We start from the raw sequence: 23,267 nt of genomic DNA on the forward strand, positions 1-23,267 counted from the left end.
TGTTGTGTCAGGCAAAGACATTGAGCCATTTGGCCAAAGAACCGACCTTGGTTGGAGTATAGTCGGATGTGTCAATCCTTGTGTAGACTATGGCGACGCACTTGGAAGCAGCCACAAGGTTGTTGTGAGGCAAGTAGTACCTTGTCTGCAGTCTCCTGCTCTTCTCGCTAGTGAAGTCCAATACATATGCCGAACACAAGTCAAGGAAAGTACCAATTCAAGTCAATGGAGGCATGTGCCCTCTGAGGAAAATCCCGCTGATCATGCGTCAAGGGGCCTCAAGGCTAAAGAGCTCATTGCTTCTAATTGGTTTACTGGTCCAGAACTTCTGTGGTGTGACAAGCTTCCCAGCGGAGATGTTAAGGTAGGAGACATAGCAGTTGAAGACCCAGAAGTTCGTAAAGCTTTCGCACATAAGACCTCGACAATAGAAGATTCACTGCTTGATCGCTTCCTGAAGTTTTCTAGTTGGGACAGTTTAGTCAGAGCTATTGCCAGACTTGTACGACATATCAAAGTGGTCAAAGGTTTGACATCAAGAACCAATGAAGCCACAAGTCTCGAAGAGAGAAAGGATGCAGAACTTATTATCATAGGCAAGGTAATAATTTTGTATTTTGTATTCATCCAGTTCTCACGGCATGTTGACGGTTTGGATGCAATAAATGCCCGTATCTACAAGAACGCCTTGTGTTCGTGTTTTAACTGGAGGGAGTAATACAAGAGGCCTACTCTTTCTCCCTGATGAATTTCTCCTCGACCTCCTCTCCCTAGACCTCAACTCCAACTGTCCACAAAGTCCACTGGCTCCTCCAAAGGGCACCCTGAAAATTAAGAGACACAATTTGTGGTATTAAAACAATGGTCTAAAATATTCAGTCACAATTTGAATATTACGTTATAATGGATGAATAAGGGAAAATAACAAAACAATATCATATCATATGCATACATTTTTTTCTACTTGCCTGAATGATGAGAATAATGTTCTGTTCTGATTTGCTTCCTGTTGATAGATAGAAAAACATTTTAATAAGACTTAATAAGAAATAAACTGTATCATGAACAAACGTAAATGAACATTTTGTTTTGTCTAGCTAAATAAAACAATTAACACATGACAGATTTATTTGCGAGTAGAACTTGTAATGAACAATTGATTCTACACCCCCGCCCTCCCACTTACAGGCCAGCACGGACCAATGTGGCGTTATGCTAACTTTAAATTAACTTATGAACAGTGACATATCATGACTTATATATTATCACAAATTTAAAACAACGGTAATAACTTACCTGCGAAATGACTGTCGCACGTGCTACATCTTGCTCTGTGATCCTGTCTGTGCGCATGCGTTGTGCATGCATTTCAAAACGCTACACTTTCAGAGTGAAGTGTTATATCACTATACATCAGTCCTTCTCAAATAGAGGGGGGGCGCGTCTGAGCCCGGGGAACATGCTTTTTTTTTGCCGTACTAAAACAAAGTGTAATTGCACGTCAACTACAGTAGGTGGCAGTGGCGCTCACATTGTCAGAGTGCGCACAGGGAATATTTGCTCGATGGTTTTTTTGCGTGCACACAGCACAGAGCAGAAGTTGAAAAATGCAGTGAACAAACCCTTAAGAGACATGGAAAAATATTTAACGGGGATGAAAAGAACGGCGAGAGAAACCGAGATAATGACACAAACGAAAGTCACCCGAAAGCTAAGACGAGGAAATACGCCGAAGCATATGTAGCACTCGGCTTCACTGTGACTACGGTGGGAAACGAGGAAAGACCGGTGTGTTTACTGTGTCTTAAAATCTTGGCAGCGGACAGCTTGAAGCCAAACAAATTAAGGCGTCACTTACACACATTACACCCCAATCAGGCTGATAAGCCGCTTGAGTTTTTTCAGCGAAAACGTGCCGAATATTGCCAACAATCATCCAACTTTGTGAATTCAACTTCTGTAAACCAGCGAGCACTGTTAGCATCATATAAGATAGCGTACCAAATTGCTCGGTGCAAAAAGCTCCACACTATAGGACAGGAGCTGATACTGCCTGCAGCATTTGACATGGTGTCTGTCATGCTGGATGACGCAAGTGCTGCAAAATTAAAAACTGTCCAATGACACTGTCGCCAGACTTCCCAATCATGTCACAAATGCCACTACTTAAATCCACCATGTTTGTATAAGACTGCAATGACTGTTCAGGATCCACTAGAGGTTGGACACGATGGCCTGACTGCTCTCTGCTATGCTCGACTGGGTAGTCAGATTTTACTGTCTTAATTCTATGTTGTTTGTCCTTTTTTACTTTGTTACCCAATTTTGTATGTTGTTTGTAGTAGCCTACTTTTTTTCAGTTTTAGCAATAACTTTTATTTTATGATTGCTGTGTTTTGTTTATTTGTATGTGAAGCACTTTGTAACTTTGTTTTGATAAATGCAATATAAATAAAGATTATTATTACTAAGTTGCTTTTTGTTTGGAGCTTGGCCCACTGGGAGTGCATACTCTGGGAGAGAATCTGCCTTTTAAATGAAGTTGCACTGTTAATACAGTAATTACGGCAGCCCAATCAAATATGAACGAGTGCCTTTGGGCTACCGTAATTAACAACTAAACGGGCGATTTTGTTAACTTGCTCAAATTTAGTTGATTTTCTAATTTTCTTAGATTTTTGTGTTTCTGTCGTGGGTCAGTAACAGAGCATGTGAGCACTCCACTCGCTCACCATTCCACTCCAAAAAAAAAAAACCTGCATCGTACAACCCTCACTTGCAATCTTCTATTCACAACACATGAGCTTGGCCGTTTTTCCCCCAATGCTACATATTTTCATTTCATTTAAAAAATACCACAACTCAACTCAACTAAGACATATAGGTAATGTTTCGTTTTTAAGCTGACAAAAACTGTGAGACCACAAGTTATTAATTTAAAATGTTTTATTTTTAAACCAATAGGATCAGGGCAGGGGCGATTGCTCTGAGACAACAAGGGAAGCTCGCCTTCCCCTAAAATTTCATCAAATAAATTGTCACAGCTGTCATATTAAATTCACACTAAAATTACAATTTACTTTACATCAAATCTACACTTGAATGCGTTCAATTTTACAACTATGACATCCTGTAACCAGCTGTTTATTGCAGACGTTGTTATTTTCCAACGTGATTTCCCTATCACACACTGGCAGTTCAATGAAGCTTCTCCCAACAGCTGTTTTGGGCGGGACAAGCCAGGATAAGACGCTCATTGGATAATGCGACAAACTCGTCCCGCCCCTGGACGCTGAGCGTCTCTGGCGGTCAATAGAGCAGTGGGCGGGGTCGGACGCTCTGCTTCTGTATGATGATTGGAGGAAATGTTTTATAGGGCTCAAAGCCCTTGATAGACAGCTTTGGATAGGCTGACTCTTCTGAATGTAGTTTTGCCAGTGTAGCTTGACTTTCTCGCTAAACCTGGCGACTTTCCAACTCTTCTTCGCAACTTTTTTTCTCAAAGGCGACTATCGCCAAATCTAGCGAGTTTTTCTGGTGTTATTGGAGAGTTTTCTAATGTTTTGGAGACTCTGACATGAAAGCACGTATCACTCTGTCCTCAACGAGCAGCGGGTGCTGCTGCGAGCCCTGCCCCTGTCCTAAAGCACTCACAGACGGTCAGGTTCACCAAAAAAAAACAACCAACAACCTAGAAATCAATCTTGTTACTCATCAATGACATATCCAAGACTGTTATAATCCCCCCAAAGCAAATTCAATTTGCATTCAGTATATTGGAAATAATCACCTTTTCATAGGGTGATTATTTCACCTTTTACTATAGGGCTCTGTTACCTGGGTGGGTGAGGTGTTAAGTGTGTTTTTGTTTTTTTTTGCTGTCCTGGGCAGGCTAGTGGCTAGTTTTGAAAATGTTTTTTGTGTGTGTGTTGATGTGGTTCTATGGCATAGATGAAGCATACAACAGCCTCAATTAAACACTCCTTTTATTTGTAACTGCCTCGCTTCAATATGACAAGTTTTATGATGAAGATGTAAAGTGAGCTTCCCCTGTTTAAAACACCAGCAGCCGCCACTGGATCAGGGCATAGATGAATCAATAGGCATTGTAAACTCAAATAAATGGCTACAAAATGCAAGTCATCCCAGTTGTAAAACTAAATAAACTATTAGGCCATAAAATGTACTTGCCTTTAATAAATGATATGCCTATACTGCTTGCGCCATGTGTAATTGCGCATATTGTATACAATTAAATTAGCTTACATTCACAGTCAAGTGCAATTTAAAACAAAATAAAAAGAGTAGCCTATCTTGTTTGCTATCTACAGCTCTTTTTAGTTCACCTTCAAGAACACAAGTTTGGCCACAGTCTGAGGTTTCAGACTCATGCAGTGGTTTCTGGATAGCAGGCCTGCAGCGGAGAACACCATTTTGGTGCTTGCAGAGCCGCTTGGGATGCTGAACACTGTGTGAGCTACTTTAGCCAGGCGTGGAAAGGAGTTTTCTTTCCAAAAGTCAAGAACATCTGCGTCTGGGTTCACTCTCTCTGGGAGTTGAGGTACTTTTCAACTTCACCTTTGGCCTCTCCAGGTGCGCACTGCTGCTGCTCACTGAAGTATGACCCACACAGGCAAGCTCTTTTACTTAGTTCAGGGTTAGGATCCAGGGTGGCAGCCACGTTTGTGACACGGCAGGAGGAGTGTTTTCCTCGGCTTCTCCCAAAAGGAGGTTGCGGATCTCTTTGAGTTTGTTGCAGACTAACTCATCTTGGATGAACCACTCTGTCTTGACACAGTGATCTAACACAAGGCTAAAATGATGTTTTTGCAAAAGCAGAAATGCCCATGGGAAGTGCAGTGTTGGTAAACAGGGATTTGATCTCACTGACAGCCGGGAGGATCATCCCTAGGTTCCCCAGCTCCTATTGCATTTTGTCTGTGAGGTCCAACAGCGGTGCTAATAGGCTGACAAGGTGTGTCAGCTGACGCACTTCGTTTAGAGTGATGTTGGCGGCAGTAGATTTCATCTTGTCTTGCCATAGCTTGTTTTGGAACAACCAGAGGACCAACTGAATCATCCGCAGTTGGCTGCTCCATCGCGTTGTGCTACCAGTCTTGGGGCGTACTCCCAATCGGTCGGTTTCCTCAGTGTTCAAGCAGCTCTTGCGCACACTTTTCACCAGCTGCCCGGCTGTCAGTAACAGGCGGTTAACACTGGCGTGCTCATTGACAGCATCTTTGATAGCCAGCTGAAGCATGTGAATTGGGCACCGCAGATGTAAATTTGACACAGGTTTACCATACTTTCTACATTGGTGGTTATTTCTTTGGACCTGTGAGAGTTCAGGTAGTCCCTCCTCTTCCTCATGCTCAGTGGTGCAGCTGGCACCTGCAGTCACATCATCCACCTCCTCTTCAATGCCAGGGAAGAGGTTAAATGCTTTTGCCATGTTGCTGGCACTGTCAGTCATCACCGTTGTGGCCGTTGTTGCACGTTCCAGTTTTTCAGTACACTTTCTTACTTTTGGTAAATGCGATCTGCTGTATGGTACCCCCCTATATGTGCTCACAAAACCGTGTGTCCCCTGTGCCCTCTTCTACTGGTCCAATTGTCAGCTGACAGAACAAAGTCATCACCCTTTTGCAGTAGGTCTTCCATCTCTTCCAGAGCATGTGACGTCAGTGTGTCCCAGACAGTATTGTAAGTGGGGGGGGGGGGGGGGGGGGGGGGGGTATGATCTCCCAGAACAATATAAGTGACACCATAATTCCACATACTGTACACTAACAATGTTGAGATTCTCCTCTAAAATGCCACTAGAGGTGTCTGTTGAAAGCTGTTTTCTGTGGTACACATATTAAACCTTCTTGAATAAATGCACTTATGCACTTGAAAATAATTAATTTCTCTTTGCAGCGCCAGTGTATCAATATCATTTTAATTTGTATATGTTGACGTGTTGACCCTGTGAGCAGTAAATTGTTAAAACATAAAGCAGCCAATGGCATTGTGAGGTTTTTACTTCTGCTTGTGACAGCCTTTTACCACTGCCCAGCCTTGAAGTGGCTAAATGGAGTATCCACTTTGTATATTTATGATTATTATATAGTTGCCTGCTTAGTGGCCTTGAGAAAATTGAGTGAAGTGGAAGATTAAGTGAAGCGAATGAGGACCAGGAACTGAAATAAATGTATTCAAGGTACTCGTTGGCCAAATAAGCAATAATGCAAGGACCTCCTTCACCATGAGCTGCTCTTAGGCCAGCAGTGAAAGACTGTTTATAGTGGGCAGCTCTCAGGTGTGAATATTTGGTCACATTTGCAAACTGCTCAGGTTTCTCCTGAGAATGAATCATTTATTCTGTATAATAATTCATTGAGGGACTCACAATTTCCCTGCTCCTCAAATAAATAAATGACATCATTTTCATTATGCTCCGTGCACTCAAGGTCAAACAGATCACTACCAAAACTGTGTGGCTGAAATGACCTGCATGGATAATATGTGAAAATATTTTTTTAAATACGCTTCTCTCCTTTGTCCTTGATTCCTCAGACCTTGTTGCGGGATGGTAAGAGGGAGAGCACAGTCAGCACGCTCTACCTGTCTCCCTCCAACATTGTGTCAGGTCAGCAGATCACCTGTCGAGCCTCAAACAAAGCAGCCCCCAACGGAAAAGATGCAACTGTCACAATCGACATTCAGCGTAAGTAAAAATCACCCACATTTTGAAGACTATATTTATTTTTTTAAAGCAAAATATGTCCTTCTCACTTAATAAGTCACTACTTCATCAAAATGCAGACCAATACTTTTTTATGAGAAAATAATAATACTGACCCTCAGTACAGGTTTTTTTTAAATTGCCAAGAAACACCATTAGAAGTACACAGTCAGTGCACAGTGGAATGGGGGAACGCATGAGAAAGCAATGGCACAAATAATTAGTATTATGATGTCACATATGTTCTGTCATTGACAGTATGTACAATGTAATAAAAAAAAACTGTGTGCTTTGTTCCTGCTATTTTATCTCTATGTCAAGCTCTTCAGCCAGACACAGAACATACAATCCCTCTATTAATGATTTAATAGTCAGACAATATTATTTTAATTTTAAAACTATGGCAACAAGTTATGGATTTGGAATAGGAGGCTTTTGCATTCCTCAGACCTCCTTTAAAGCTATCTAGTATGACTAATAAAGCATGACTGCTATTCAGAGATTAATTTCTTTCATTTTAGTTTTGCCATCCAAAAAGAATAGAGCTCATAGTGTATAGCTTGGAGAGACATGTGAGCTTACTGATGAACAGATGTGCTTATTGTTAGAAACGCTCTTAATCCTTTAGTCATGCAAAACAATGGCACCATTTTCATGGAAATTCAAGAGTTGAAAAACAATTGTCAATGGCTGTTCTGGTGACAGAGGGTTATGTACCTATCTGCGGGAAACAGCCAATCCAGTCTGCCTTTACAGCAAAGTGAGTGGTGTCACATAAGCCTAAATAATTCCCAATGCAGCATTTGAGCAAAGCACTTAAACATGATCTCTTTGTTCCATTGAACATACTGTATAACCGTGAGGTGAGAGTGCACTGAGTGAGGTGGCTTTGACAGGGCATTAAAGCACAAAGAAAAAAAAGTCAGAAAATTTGAAAAGGCAGCTATGAGCTCCATTGTCTGGCAGTTGGGGATAGGAAAGGGAGTGACAGGTGTTGGATGAATAAGTGATGATGATGTTGTCATGTTGAGAGGCTGCAGACACTCCTGGGGGTCTTAGAAAGCACAGCACCTCACCACTGGGGGCAGTCAGTGTTAACCACTGCCTGTTAATATTGATGGGAGGCAGCTGTTGCTGTCTCAGAGAACCACTCTGCAACCAACAATCTGTATCCTGCAGTGCAGACAGCCTTCAGTGCATGAGGGAGAGGATGGAGAAACACCCAGGGGGTAGTTGGGAAAGGATGACCACTGCTCACCTGGGCTGTTACTGGGAATCAGCATATCGTTGCAACTCCCCAATAGCTTCTAATGTCTTTTTGGCAAACACTGTTCTTCTTCTACTGACACAAATGCAACAAAATGTGAAAAAACTGATATTACTGCTTACTTATAAATTAATCTGAAATGTGACAGTGTATGTTTGCTGTCCTAAAAGTAAACATTTGCTTTCTTGTTTTGCTTCTAAACTTAACAAATCAGCATTATTTGATCAGCACATGAAGTCATTTATCACTTATCACGTGTGTTCCTCAAGAAAGAGTTTTTCTCAAATAAAATCATCAGCTGAAACAACCCAGAATAACATGGTTAGTATCAGGTCTGACAATTTCAAAATGTATTTTGTAGGGTCCTGTGCCCACAATGAGCTGTAGGAGGAAACACAGAGGAGCCAAGAGAAAACGTTGGACAGGAGACAATGAAAACAGGAATAGTGTGAGCTAAATAATACCTTTCCTTTGATAATTAATAGCCAAATGAACAAGTTGTGTGAACAACTCCGTTTACTTTGCAACTCTGTTACCATTGAAGTCACGCATCTTACTCAATTGAATAGCTATCAATACTAAATATATCATGACAGATATCTTCATTTTAATGGTTGGACATATAGATAGCACATATACTGTTCATAAATAACTCTTTAATTTGATAATTTCACAGGAGCCCACATTTAGCCACTTGCAATTTAATTGCTTTTAGAGCAATATTTAAAATGGGCTTTTTAAACTGCACTGATTACTTATTTTGACTCAGAAAAAACTAGAAAAAATATTAAATCAATTCAGAAAATATACTGTATATTTAAATCCTGTTGTTATTGTAGGAATGCTGTCTGACTTCATGAGCCAGGCCTTATTCTATCTAAACTCCTCCACACCAACATTGTTAGCAATTCATTCTCACAAGAAAAACGACAGCATAGGTCTAAATTTCAGGCCAGAAAAAAATGATGGATAGTTATGCAATCTAGTAATTCTAACCTGTGGAAGTGATGTAGTTCTGCCACAATATACCCATTTACTACAGACGTGACAAGACTTTATACTTTATATATCATACTCCAGACTATATTAAAGAACGTTTAACCCTGACAGCCCAGCCACACATCTAGGATCACTTGATTAAACTTTTGCCTGTTCCACCGACCAGACTGAAAACCAACAGTGACCGTGTGTTTTTGGTAAAATTTTTATTCTGGAAGGCATTTTGTACTTGTCAGACCTGAGGGGTATTGCACAAAAGTAGAATAAAGAAATCCAGGATAACTGAGCAAGCTGATCTAGTCTGACCGGAGCATCTTGGCTTATTCGGTTGCACGTTTGCTGAGCCAGGATGAAAAGGCGCGGCTATGTCAAGCCAGGTGTAGATAGTTGGGATAAGTGCGTGTTCACGGCATTCTCAAATAGACCCATGGCATCGATCACAGAATCACAGATTGGAAAATGGAAAGGTGTTGCGCGTCATTCTTCACGGCCGCTGAACAACAGCTCCTGATGGAATTTCATGATGAGGTTAAAGAAATTATAAAAAAAAAAAAAGGCAACACAAGCACAAAGCACTGTAATCAAGGAAAGGGAGAAAGCCTGGCAGACAATCGCGGAACGGCTCAATGCATAAGTAGTGCAATTAATGTATAATTAATGGGTTAAGCATAGCTCAGTGGGTAGAGGACTGTGTTGAGGCTACAGTCCTCGCTGCAGGCGACCCTGGTTCAAATCCCGCACCGAGCACTACTATCCTGCATGTCATTGGCCCCTCTGTCTCTCTCTACTAACATCAACGGCAAAAAGCCCAAAAAATATACTTTTTTTTTTTTTAAAAGTACAATTAATACAACAGTGCTCCACTAGAACTGTCAAAATTACAATTAAAGGACTAAAGAAGTTACTGTCCAAGCCCACTAATCAACAGTTGTACACTTTGATTTAAATGTGGCAAGTAAAAGTGCATGCTACTCAGGAAATATAATTAAGTGCAAACAATTATTATAATTAGGTGTAGGGCAGGGGGAAGGCACATCTGCAGCTGCAGGATGCACTTCTGCAGATGAGGAGACAGTGTTGCTGGACTCCAGGCTTGTGGTATCATGTCAATTTTGTGGAAATGTCTTGCTCATTTAGCCCATAATGGATATGAAGTCAGTGATTTGATGCTAATAGAAAATAACATGTGTAACAGGACCCAGATGCTGCTCAGCCTCAGAAGCAGCTAAGTAACATTGTGAGTATCAGCTAGTAAATAGTACAAAGTAAATCTACTGTACATTATACACAATAATGATACCACATGAAGGACTATAAAATGACTGTTGCAATTAAACAGTCAACAGACTTTAATGAAACGACAATATAGTCTATCTGTAATATTTTAATGCAGGATAATTAAAATGATGCAACATATTTAGAAAGACCATGGAAATGCTGTAAAACCCATTAATTTGTCACATGATTGACAGAACTGCCAGATGAATCCCTGAGAATAATCTTAGCCTGGTTGTTAGCCTGGTCTGGAGCAGGCTAGCTGCAGAGAATAAATCACCATAGTAACTGGGCCAGGTTAAATTTAACCTGCTTTCATGCAACCGATTTGAGGCTAAATTCAGCCAGGATAACTAACATATCCCGGCTTAATCCTTTATCCTGGTTTCGTGCAATACCCCTCTGGACGTAAATGAGGACTCAGATGCAGAGGTAGGAATAAGGCGGACTTTTATTGGTTCCAACCTCCTTGACAGAACGACAAAATAACAGGCTAGGAAAAACTTTACTCTATCAAGGCAGGAATCTAGGGAGAAAATCTTCTAATAAAACAAAACCACTCCTAACGAGGAGGGAAAAAAGGCCTAAAACAACAGAAAATCACTCCACTAGGAGGTAAACAGAAAGCCACAACTATGAAAACAAAACACTGGAGGAACCAAACTCTGTTCACAAAAGAGAAAAAATAAAACAGAAAATCGGAGGCTCTACAAAACTCTAAGAAACTAGTACTCTTAATCTATGAAAAAATACAAACAAAAGATCACTCGCAAGGAGGCAAAGAACACAGGCTTACTTGACGCGAATAACATGGACTGTGGAGACTGGCTGGAGTGCACGACAGAACGAGACACTCTGGCACAAGACAAGGGAAGACGCAGACTATAAAACACCGGACAGTAATGGGGAACAGGTGGACACAATCAGGAATCAGGGAAGACAATCAGACCGGTGACACATCAGGAAGGGCAAGTGACCTGAAACGAGAGGAGAGTTAATTTTCAAAATAAAACAGGAAGTCACGAGACAAAACCCCAGGACGAGACAAACCTCACCGCGGTGTGACAGTACTTAAGTTTAAAAAGAGGTATATAAGTAAAATTATTATTATTTACTATATGAATTAAGTGTAATATATAAAAGACCCAAATGGAAAATTGCTAGCTGGAATTATTATAAATTTATAGAAATAGAAATGGGAGCTAATTGTGTTAATTAATAAAAAGCTAAACATTAAATAATCATAGCCCTCTTACTCCAATAAGTAATCAATTAAATCCTTATTTAATAATGTATTGGTCTACTTATTAATATAATTTAATGAGTCATTTAAATGTTCTTGTCTTGGAAAGTTTTTGTGAAGAGCTGTCTTGCTTGGGGAGTGGGATTACCTCAGTGGTACATTGAAGCAGTTGTACTTTTGGGTAATGATATTGTTATGACTCAGGTAGTTTGATTTGTTGATAGGTCTAGAGGTTTTAATAAGACCTGTGGCTTGTAAGGAACGCCTAAGTGACTTGATTGCTAGTCAATAAGAAAAGGATGCAGGCCACAACTCACCTGAGTCAACGGAGTCTTCTCACCCCTGCAGTGTTGGCTCATTGGACAGAGTGGTTGGACCAGATGCTCTGACCCTCTTCTTGTGTTACAAATTGGGCAGACAGATACAGACAGAAACTAAACCAAAATACTTCAGGAGTCAGTGTTATTATTCATTCTCTATCACAGTCCCAACCTCATAACGTTAGGCAACCTATGAAAAAATACAAATAACCTGTGACTGTGACAATTTTACTCAAAATTGCCTTTCATATATATGTATCTATAAAACAAGTGTGGATTGTCATGGCGGATTGTGCTCAAGAGAAGCCCAGGCTGGTGGCTCTCACATTCACATAGCCAAACCATAAAAATATGCAATGTCACACATTTTACAAATACTGCAGCAGGCAAATCAATGTGTTTCCACTATGTTTGCACTTTGTTTTACTGACACTTTTACATGTTGTTTATTTATTCTTTATACCATACATACACTGCCAAATGCACTATTATTTGATACTGATCAAATTCTTGACTTCAGTGACATCAATTGCAAACAATCCTCCACCTGACTTTAAAACAGTGACTAAGCCCCTTATACTGCTGTTTCGTCTTCATCTTCTCATGATCTCTCCCTCTCCCCTTTTTCAGACATGCCCATTGTTAACCTCACTGTGGAGCCACAGCCTGTCCTGGAGGGAAACCCAGTCAGATTCCACTGTGCTGCCAGAGCCAACCCTCCTGTCATCTACTACAGGTCAGCTTCATCATATCCACCTAACTGTGACATTTCCTCCTCTGTGCCCCCTCTCATGGACTGTTTTTGTTTTAGTTTATCTTGTTGGTTCACATTTTCTCACGCTAACAAAATCAATAAGAACAAAAGCTCGTAAGATAAACAACTAAGTGTAGTTCAAGTGGTCAATACAAGAAAAAAGTCAACACGTTATTATTGTTAATAGCTAGTATTTCAAGGGGACTTCATGTGTTGCATTATACAATACAATAGATGAACATTACCTACTACTATACTAATAAATGCAGTCATGTGGTCTAAGTATTTATTGAGGATTCCTGTATAATCTTTTTTTTTAAATTCCAATTAAACTGGTCATGTTTTGCTTGAATAAAAGCAAAAGTTGAACCCAGTGAAACATTTTAACTCTACTTGCATTGAAGTCTTCACATAAAGAATGAGATATAATGGCGCTTTTCCACTACACAGTTCCAGTACAACTCGACTCGACTCGGCTCAACTCAGTTTTTTTTGTGTTTCCACTAGGGATAGTACCTGGTACCTGGTACTTTTTTAGTACCTGCTCTGCTGAGGTTCCAAGCAAGCAGAGCCAATACTAAATGTGACGTCAAAAGACTGCCGGCCGCTGATTGGTCAGAAGAGTTGTCGCTGGAAGAGTCATGAGCCGTCCCACACAAGAATCAAACCCGGAATTTTTAAATACCGGCAACAGCATTATAGCCATACGGCTCAATTTTGTTGCTTTGTGTGTGACAGTACACCATCGCCTCCATGTCCTCCATTGTCTATGTGTTTGTGTCGCGTATAAACGGCAGTATCGCTGAGCCGTGCTATGACGACCCCTTCCACGTTGAGTAGGTACCTTTTTGTAATGGAAAAGGTCGTTCCTGGAACCGTGTCGAGTCGAGTCGAACCGTGTAGTGCTGGAACTGTGTAGTGGAAGCGCCATTAGTTGTACAAATGCAGCATTGGCATATTTTACATAACATCAACATCTGATATCCTGCATTATTTCTGGAGGGTTTTGATAATGATAATATTTGAACCTACTGTTCACCATTTATAAATAATAATATGGACTGTCTGAGGTGGGGCAATCACTTACTGCCCTGACTAAAAGAATGGTTGGCATACTGTACTACTAACAACTGGCACCTTGTGGATTATAAATGGGTGACAACAGAGGCTGCCACATTTCTGTTGTCTGCCTGTGTGCCAGGGCAAGACCAGCCATCTCCTCCTCATTGCATGAACAGTGAGAAAGGGGATCAAGTACAACAGCTACAATCTACAGTTAGGACCAAGCGGGTAGCTCCAGGTCTGAAAAGTGAACCCAAATCAGAAGTGATTAAATCTGCATTCTCTCTAATGGCCAGCAGATGGAAACTGCACCCTTTCCAAAAAGAAGTCTCATTGTTTGGAAGTCTATGAGAAAACGATCCTACTTATCATTTGATTTATTACCTCAGTCAACACTTTCCTAATAAGTTATCCTCAAAACAGCATTAAGTTCATTTTGTAAATGTTGTCCCATTTAGAGCAAAATAGATGGATAATGCTTTAGAGTGCGTCTATGTATGTCTATGTATTGGTTAGGTAACATAATTGATTCAGTAACATAAGTGATTCACAGATGCCCCAGTTTCAGTTTTCAGTTCCTCAAAGTTAAGTGTAACATTTTGTTTACCTAAAAAGTCTTTAGTGTTCGGTTGTAAAAACCCTGTAAGAAGTCCGCATTTCAGTTTATTCGGAAAGTACATTTTATTTTAGGTTTTAGGTATTTAGGTTTTAGCCTGTTTTTTCACAGAAAAATTTGCATTAGTATCAGCATTATCATAGTTAACTATAGACTGTAAATGCATTGTGCTAACCAAGCTAGGAGGCAGCATTAGGGTCAGCTCATCTCATCTGATTATTGTCACTTCTGTCTCCAAAATTCCAAGATGGCGACCATATTGATTTTTTTTATATTGTTTAGATTTTTCAGCAAATGCTGCTCAGTAATGCAGCTGCTTTTCAGCATTTTTTTTCTTGTTGTGTGAATGTTTATTTATTTATAACTATTTGAACATTATATTGAGATTTTACCACCAGTATAATTCAACATCTATAAATTTCTCTCCTCCACTCCTCTGAGACACCATATGTCAGTCTGAAACATGTAAAATGAAGCTGAGTAAAGACTGTGTTCAGTTTTCAGGTTTCAGGTTGATAACCTTCAACAAAAATCATAAAGAAAAAGATATGGTTAGTAAATTAGTATGTTGAATTACATTTCATGGACAATAATCACAATTTTAATTAATAATCAAGTAAATTTAATTAATGATTAACACAAATACATTCTCAAACTCAGTCTAATTACACCAATCATGTTTACACTGTTTTCATTATCAAACTTTTACATGATCAAACATAAGATTGAGTAATCATTAATTCATTATTAAATTAAACTTTAAGTCCAAACAATTGACTTTGCAGCGTCTCACACAGCCGCACAGCTCATTAATTATCAATGATCAAGGTCTCAGCGCATTTCAACCCAAATCAGCTGTGCAGGATAAACATACAAAGAAGTGTCTTTACACATACCAAGCTCTTTCTTTGCATTGAAGCAGGATTTCTTTTTCAAGCCAGACGATCAGGGACTTGTGTCAGTTTCATTCATTCATTGATCATTCAAACGTCTTTTTTCCTTCTTCACCTGGATGCGCCGGAAACTCAGGTATATATAAGCACTGCATTTGTTCGACATGCGCAAGACACACACACTCCTCTCAACAGTAACAGAGTCGCCAGCTAATCATAGGACCTGTGAAGCTATCGTCCTCAAGCATTTCAGAGCAATTAAGCATTGACATACATTTAAAAGAGTGTACACAATTTTAAATATATATCATAGTGAATAAAGGAAAACGCAACACACATAAAATGGGTTTATATGATTTATTAGTACCAACATAACATTAGACTACCTAATAATATATGTAAACACAGCTTCAGATCTACTGTACCACTTTGCTCATAAGTTCAAGCAGGAAGACTACAGTATTGTTTGTTACACATTCATTCTTCTCTGTCTGGCAGGCTCACAGGATCTGGGCGCCAACTCATTATGCCTGTTTGTTTTTCAAAACATTGCAAAGGAAGTGAGGAGAAATAAAGTGATGGGTGGAGGAAAAGGAAGTGAAACAGAAGACGCATGTAAAGGAGGGTAAGGGGGGAAGGAGCCCGAGATGAATCATAAAGGAGGAAGAGAGAAAAAGAGTTGGTGTTGTTTTGCAAATCAAGTGCCTCCTAATCTTGTGGGGAGCTGTGGCACATTTGTTGACTGCTTGTGCTACCATCACTGCTGCTGAGGGCTTTTTACTTTGAAGCAAAGATGTCATCTTTAGTTTCTACGTTTGTCACTTTAGTGGTATCATGAGACACTCGGTCGTGCTGGTTAAGCTCGGCCTGTCATCCATTTGATGTGAACACTAGGAGTGTCAGTCATCAGTGTCCTTCACTGGAATCACCTCTGGGAGGTGTTTGTATGTTTCCATATAAAACATTGCTGTTATTCAACTGCTGATGAGCACACACTGTAATAAAACTAGAAAGTTTTAAATGTTACTGTCTGTGATTAAGGTTTGGAATTACTTGATATAAAAACAATGTATTTGCTATAATTAATTTAGCTTTATTAGGGCAGGACAATAAAACGATAATATAAAATATATATCGCGATAGACATGTTATCAATATCAATAAAAAATATGTTCCATAGAACACTGGATAATTTCACTGAACTTCATTGGAAGAAACCGCTGAAGAGAAAAAAGGCGAAGCAAGGTTGGTTGCATGAACAAACTGACTCGCTCCCTGGTAACCTAGCAACGTATTGAGTGACACGCTAACAGCAAATCATTTAACAGTTTCACGTTTGGTTGTGCCATTTTCATCGCCCTGTGTCTGATTCTAACAAAACCACAGGGAGTGAGAAGGGGAAGATTAGTGCAGCACAGAGTGAGGAAATGATATAACAGGAAAGGTCAGCTCAACAGTATAGCAGTTTTTTGGATTTTAGAAGTCTGACCATAGTCAGACCAATGTTGTCTACAAATTATGCAGCCGTCCACACCACCCACGGCGCTACTATTGGGCCCACCTATTTTGACCCAGGCCCATAGCTGTTCATCCAATAAGCAGTCTGAGGAAAACTTTGAGTGAAAGCTTCTCAGCCAATCAGCGTCTTCTACCCCATGTTTGGACTATTAAGCCTGCCCACAGGCGGCATCGTCACCAGCAAGTGATCCAATGAAATGAATGACATTGCCACGCAAGCTTTTCAAGCAAGCTTAATAAGACCGTAACGTTACAAGTGACGAGTCACCGTCCAGCTCCATCAAGTCCTCTGTAGCCAGTACCCTGCAAAGATATAATTCAGTTACAGTCTTCAGTTCTGGAGGCCCACCCACAGTCAAAATCCTGGCATCCTAGTCCTCCCCATCAAGAGTGGCAATACAATGCAATCATTCAATCATCATCACCTTAGCTCACCCTTTGGAGCACAGCTGTATTCGCCAGCCACAGCCATCAACATCTGCCGCTACAGCTGAAGCAACACAGCACAAGCAGACAACCCTGGAGAGGTACTCAGCATCAGTGCCTTATGACAAAACATCAATACAAAGAAAGGCAGTGGCATATCACTTAGCCAAGGACATGCTTCCACTCAGCACAGTCGAGAAGCCTGGTTATAAAAATCTCCTTCATGTGCTTGACCCACATCATGTTTTTCCAAGGCGAAAGTATTTTTCTAAGACGTCCATTCCCAAGCTTTATCTGATGTGCAAAGAATCTGTGCAGCAAGAGATGTGGTCAGTGTTGGGCCTCGGCAGCACATGGCTCCTTTGTTCCCCAGGTTCTCCTAACCCCAGGTTTGTGGAGAAAAATCAATCCAAATCCAAACCCAGGTGAGCCCTTGAATTCTCGTCCCTCATTGGCTGAGAGACACCTGACGTCACTTCCAGCTGGTGACACCACCAAAGATTCAAAAGGAGAGGCACAAGGCTCCTCTTTTACTCTTTCCCTCTTTTCACCAGGCTGTACGCAGGTGGGGCACAAGCTGTCCTTCCAAACTGCCAATGGCTGAGAGAAGAAGTGTGCATTTTCCTTTTTGCTCTTTTTTTTAGAAGCCTCTTCCAGTCCGTCTGAACCCGTGGACGACCAATACCCACGAGAATTGTCGACAAGGCTGATCTTTCCTAGTAATGGGAACGGCAGTTCTTTTTACTGTACTGAATCTTTAGAATCCGTTCATTAAAATGATTCGTTCAAAAGATTCGTTCACCGAATCGTTCAGTGCTCTCCAACTCCCTGAACTGATAAACAGCCAAATAATCCGTCATTCAGTTAATGATTCAGCCCTGAGGTTCACGTTCACTTACTGAGGGACGGTGCGTTCAAGGACTATATTATACAATCATTCGCGGGAGACGCAGCGCTGCTTATACATGCACTAAAAATATTACACGCCGGTCACGTGATGCTGTCACCCTGAGCAGTCGGCCACCGCTGAGCTCCGCCACTATTGAGCCATATTGCTTATTTAATACACATTTTTCGGAGTTACAACCTTACTAAAGTTTGTCCAACAACATTAAGAACGAAGCTATGACGAGTAAAGCCGCCAGACCCGGAGGGAAGCAGCCAGCTAAAGAGCAAAATAAGAATGCTGCGCAAGCTAGCAAGGTAACTTTACCAGCTAGCCATGACTCGCCGCCTGGTAAGACGCATGAAGTGGAGCCTGATACCCTTGCTATGGACATATCCCAGTCTGTTAGTGAGAAGATATCTGCCATGATGGAGAAGAAGTTTGATGAGTTTTCAGTTCAACTCAAAAACATCTCTTCACTGCTGGAGGCCAACACAAAGCGCATCACAGAAGTTGAGACCCGTGCATCCGCAACAGAGGATAGTGTGACGGCTCTGGAGTCCAGGGTAACATCACTGGAGGTGAAGGTGCGTTCTTTGACTGAGAGGAGCATGGATTTGGAAGGTCGCAGCCGGAGGGATAATATATTAATCTACAACCTTAAAGAAAACGTGGAGGGCAGGGAGCCAGTCAGGTTTTTCGAGAGCTGGTTGCCTAATCTGCTGGGCCTGGAGACCAAGCGGGGTGTCATCAAAATTGACCGTGCCCACAGGACACTCGGGCCACCAAACTCTGACCGGCCCCGCGCGGTAGTTATTAAATTGCACAACTCGAGAGACAAGCTGAGGATCCTTGCCGCAGCTAAGGAGAAAGGAACACTAACACACGGGGGACAGAAGATAACTATCCGTCAGGATCTGGCAGTCGGAGTCAAAGAGATGCGCCGGGCGTTTAACGGTGTTTGCGAACGGCTCATTCAAAAGAGCATGAGGTTTTCCATGCGCTTTCCCGCTACTCTGACTTTCACCCATGAAGGGAAAAATCACTCATTCCGTACTCCGGAGGACGCGCTTGCTTTCCTGGATGGACTAGGATGAAATGGAAAAGCTATAGCGCCTAATTCTGGCAATAAGAGACGCACAATTTCGGTTGAAAATCCTACAGTGATCGAGGTATGCTGATGGTTATGAACGCCTTATTACCGTCTTTATTGTATGTGGTATATAGTCTAAATATGGTTGTGTCGGGCAATTTATGTTATAATACTAAAATTGTGTTTTAAGGTTTGACATCTTTTGAAACTGTTTAAAGTCAAAGTCCTCTTTTTTTCTTTTTTTTTTTTTTTTCCTTCTTGAATTTAAAGCCTGAGTTATGCCCGACGCCTATTGCTATACCTTCGGGGTATTCTGTGCGATTTTTTTTTCTCTTTTTTGTTGCTCAACGCCTTTATTACATCATTCTTTTTTTCTTCTTCCTTAAGTTGCTTAAATGTTGCAACTTCTAAAACAAATTCCGATGGACAGTCAATCATCAATGCTGAACTTATACTCTCGACTTTTTTTCTTCTTTTCCTTCTTTTAACTGGAAACAAGCGTTTTTTTTGGATGAGGTGAATCAATCACTATTTTTGCTCTAATGTTATTCAAATGGCTTTCTTTCTCCATATTTTATTTAGCATTATAATGTGGACCGTTGTCCACGCACTTGCAAATGTTGCTGTTATTTACTAATATAAGAACTACATATGTTTGAATGGTACTTTGCAAATGTTTTGCATAAAAAGCAGTATAGGCAGTGTAATATTTCCTAAGTGATTACTGCTGTGCAGAGCTATAGATGCCTGCTCTACCTATATTTCATTTTCTTATTGCTCTCTTACCATCTCAGTATGGCATTGTAGTACGATTCAGTTGACTTCGGTTGCATTGGTCACTACTGACTATAACCTAAGGTTGTAAATCATTTTGGCTCATGGTGTGCGGGGGGATGGAGGGGAACTCTTTCTTTTCTTCTTTTTTTTCTTTCTCTTCCTAGCAGTGACGTTCTAGCTCAGTCCCATGTGTCCCGCTACTGTTCTAACATCAGGCCACTTCGTTGGTCTGCTTCAGGGGTTAGGGGGGTGGGTAGGTTTGGGTTTAGGAATGTTTTGGGGTTCTTTGTTCATGGCTCCATCAGTTAGGGATGGATGCTGCGTTAGCACCGTTCACTCATTTTTTCTTTTATATGCAATCCTAGTATTGAAGCCATCCATACATCATACACAGATGTCCCGATTTCTTCCTACCTATAGTGTGTGCATCATGTCTCCTTATTGTGATACGAATCTAGCTTGCAACTCTCATCTCATCTCGATATGAGTGATCTTAAAATTGTCTCCCTAAATGTCAAAGGGTTTAATAATGTGGTTAAAAGGCAAAAGGTTCTTACATTTCTTAAAAAAGAGAAAACACAGATTGCTTTATTGTCTGAAACCCACCTGAATGACTTGGAACACTTGAAACTAAGGAGGAGCTGGGTGGGCCAAGTGTTCCACTCTTCTCATACCACGCATAGTAGGGGTGTAGCAATATTAATTCACCGTAGCCTCCCATTCACCTTAAAGACAATTATTAAGGACAGTGATGGTCGATATGTCCTCATCACAGGTTTTCTTTATGGGGAGCAGATCCTCATAGGATGTATATACGGCCCTAACTCATATGAAGCTGCCTTTTTCCCTAAACTTCTATCTGATGTTGCCTCTCTATCCACTGACTATGTTGTGCTGGGGGGTGACTTTAATTGTGTGCCTGATCCTAAGGTTGACCAGTCCCCACCTAAGCCTAACTCCACTCCTCGGAAGAGTCTACGACTGAAGGAGTTCTGTCATGATTTAGAGCTTTTTGACACTTGGAGGTTAGCCAATCCCCGGGGGAGGGACTATACCTTCTTCTCTCACCCCCATCAAACATTCTCCAGAATCGATCTCTTTTTGACATCCAGGATGATTTTGGATAGGGTGAAGGAGTGCTCGATTGGAATACGCTCAATATCTGACCATTCTCACGTAAGTCTGAGCATCCACCCTCCCTATAGTGACCCTTCCCCCCGACAATGGAGGATGAACCCCTCTCTATTGAGTAGCCCTCCCTTCATCGACTATATCACTGAACAGTGGAATGTTTTTTTGACTGCGAATAAAACCCCAGGTGTTAGTCCTTCCCTGCTTTGGGAAACTGCCAAAGCTTACCTGAGGGGGTGTATTATATCCTATACCACAGCCAAAAAAAAAGCTGCTATTAAAGAGCAACTTAACCTAGAGGATACAATTAAACAGCTCGAGGTACAATTTAGAGGCTCACCTACTAAAACTCTGTTTAAAAACCTGGAGGCTGCCCGTTCCGCCTTAAACCAGCTGTTAACAAGAAAAGCAGAGTCTACTATCTTCTTTGCTCGACACAGACTCTATGAGTCAGGAAACAAACCTGGCCGACTGTTGGCAAGACTAGCTAAAGGTAGGATAGAGGCAAATACGATACCATCTCTGCTGGATGACAGCCAGGCTAGGTATTACAAAAATAAAGACATCAATAGAATCATGAGGCAATTCTATGAGAAGTTATACTCATCTGAGTGTTTTTCATCTGAGGGGAGGAGAGGGGAATTTCTTGATAGGTTACCATTTGCATCCCTGTCAGAGGAGCAGAGAGAGAAATTATCTGCACCAGTCACTAAAAAGGAGGTCCTGGAGGCTATAACCTCCCTCAAGAGCGGAAAAGCACCAGGACCTGACGGTCTCTGTCCAGAATTCTATAAGAAGCTCAGTCACCTCATAGTTGAGCCACTTACTGACATGTTTTTGGACTCCTTTGAGAATGGACATCTTCCCCCAACGCTCAACTTGGCAAATATCACTCTCATTCTAAAGAAAGATAAGCCCCCTGATGTCTGCGGTTCATTTAGACCCATCAGTTTAATTGGAGTGGACAGTAAACTGCTCTCCAAAGTTCTCGCAACTAGATTGGAAGCGATTCTGCCATCTCTCATAAACCCAGACCAAACTGGATTCATCCAGAACCGATTCTCCCATACAAATGTAAGAAGATTGCTGAATGTGATACAGTATTCAAACCAAAATAAACTCAAAGCATTCGCCATATCTCTTGATGCTGAAAAGGCATTTGATAGGGTCGAATGGGAATTTTTATTTGATGTATTGGATAGGTTTGGGTTGGGAGGGGGGTTTCTTGGATGGGTTAAAACACTGTACAATTCCCCAAATGCCTGTGTCATAACAAATGGTTTGCAGTCATCGCCATTCCCACTGCGTAGGGGGACGAGGCAGGGCTGCCCTCTATCTCCGTTGCTCTTTGCGCTGGCACTTGAGCCCCTAGCTGAGGCTATAAGGCAGCACCCAGATGTGCATGGCCTGTCAGTTGGGGGGGTTGACCACAGAATCGCACTCTATGCTGATGATATTTTGTTGTTTTTGACAAGGCCAGACGAATCGATCCCAGCCATCCTCTCTATTATTCAGGATTTCAGCTCCTTTTCGGGTTACAAAATCAATTATGGCAAGTCAGAGGTAATGCCACTATGCGGGGCAGCTGAGCAAACTTTACCTCCCAGCTGCCCTTTCAAATGGTCCCCTACAGGCTTCACTTACCTCGGTATAAAGGTGTCACCAGACTTGACAGAGCTCTGGAAGCTTAACTTTGCCCCAATATCGGCTAAAATAAAAAATGATCTAAATAGATGGCAGGATCTTCCTATATCCTTCATGGGTCGCATTAGTTTGATTAAAATGAACATCTTCCCCCGACTCCTGTACCCCCTCCAAATGCTGCCTCTATGGATATCCAAGAAAGTTGCTCGGGATATAGAAAGGGCATTCTCAAGATTCATATGGCATGGAAAGAGGCCAAGACAGAGGATAGGCGCTCTTCAGCTGCTGTCTGACAGGGGAGGCCTTTCCCTGCCCAACATAATTTTTTACAATTGGGCATGCCATGCACGGTCCTTATGGGAATGGCTGCATGCCCATATTGAATCCAAACCTTGCTTAGATGCATGGTGCTCGATACCTTCCTCTCTATGGAGTTTGGTCGTGGGGGGTTTAACAAAATTGCCCAGTGATATCAAGAATAACCTGATTGTATACAACTCCATTAGAGTCTGGCAGGAAATCTGCAAATACATAGGTAGAGGGAGCCCTGCCTCATTTTTGACGCCTATCATAAGGAATAGGGATTTTATCCCGGGTCTCTCCTCCAATATTTTTGACACATGGCATGAAAACGGG

General features: G+C 41.3%; 1 protein-coding gene across 1 annotated transcript in view; it reads left to right on the forward strand.

Annotated features, from left to right (window-relative positions):
- The window catches only part of LOC128370977 (kin of IRRE-like protein 3), a 125,056-nt gene that overhangs the window by 74,169 nt on the left and 27,620 nt on the right, over positions 1-23,267 (forward strand). The window contains exons 8-9 of the mRNA XM_053331159.1: positions 6,559-6,709; positions 12,462-12,567. Of these exons, the coding sequence (XP_053187134.1) occupies positions 6,559-6,709; positions 12,462-12,567 (257 nt within the window). The remainder of the gene's footprint in view (positions 1-6,558; positions 6,710-12,461; positions 12,568-23,267) is intronic.

Source organism: Scomber japonicus, chromosome 13 (assembly GCF_027409825.1).
Source record: "Scomber japonicus isolate fScoJap1 chromosome 13, fScoJap1.pri, whole genome shotgun sequence".
NCBI lineage: Eukaryota > Metazoa > Chordata > Actinopteri > Scombriformes > Scombridae > Scomber > Scomber japonicus.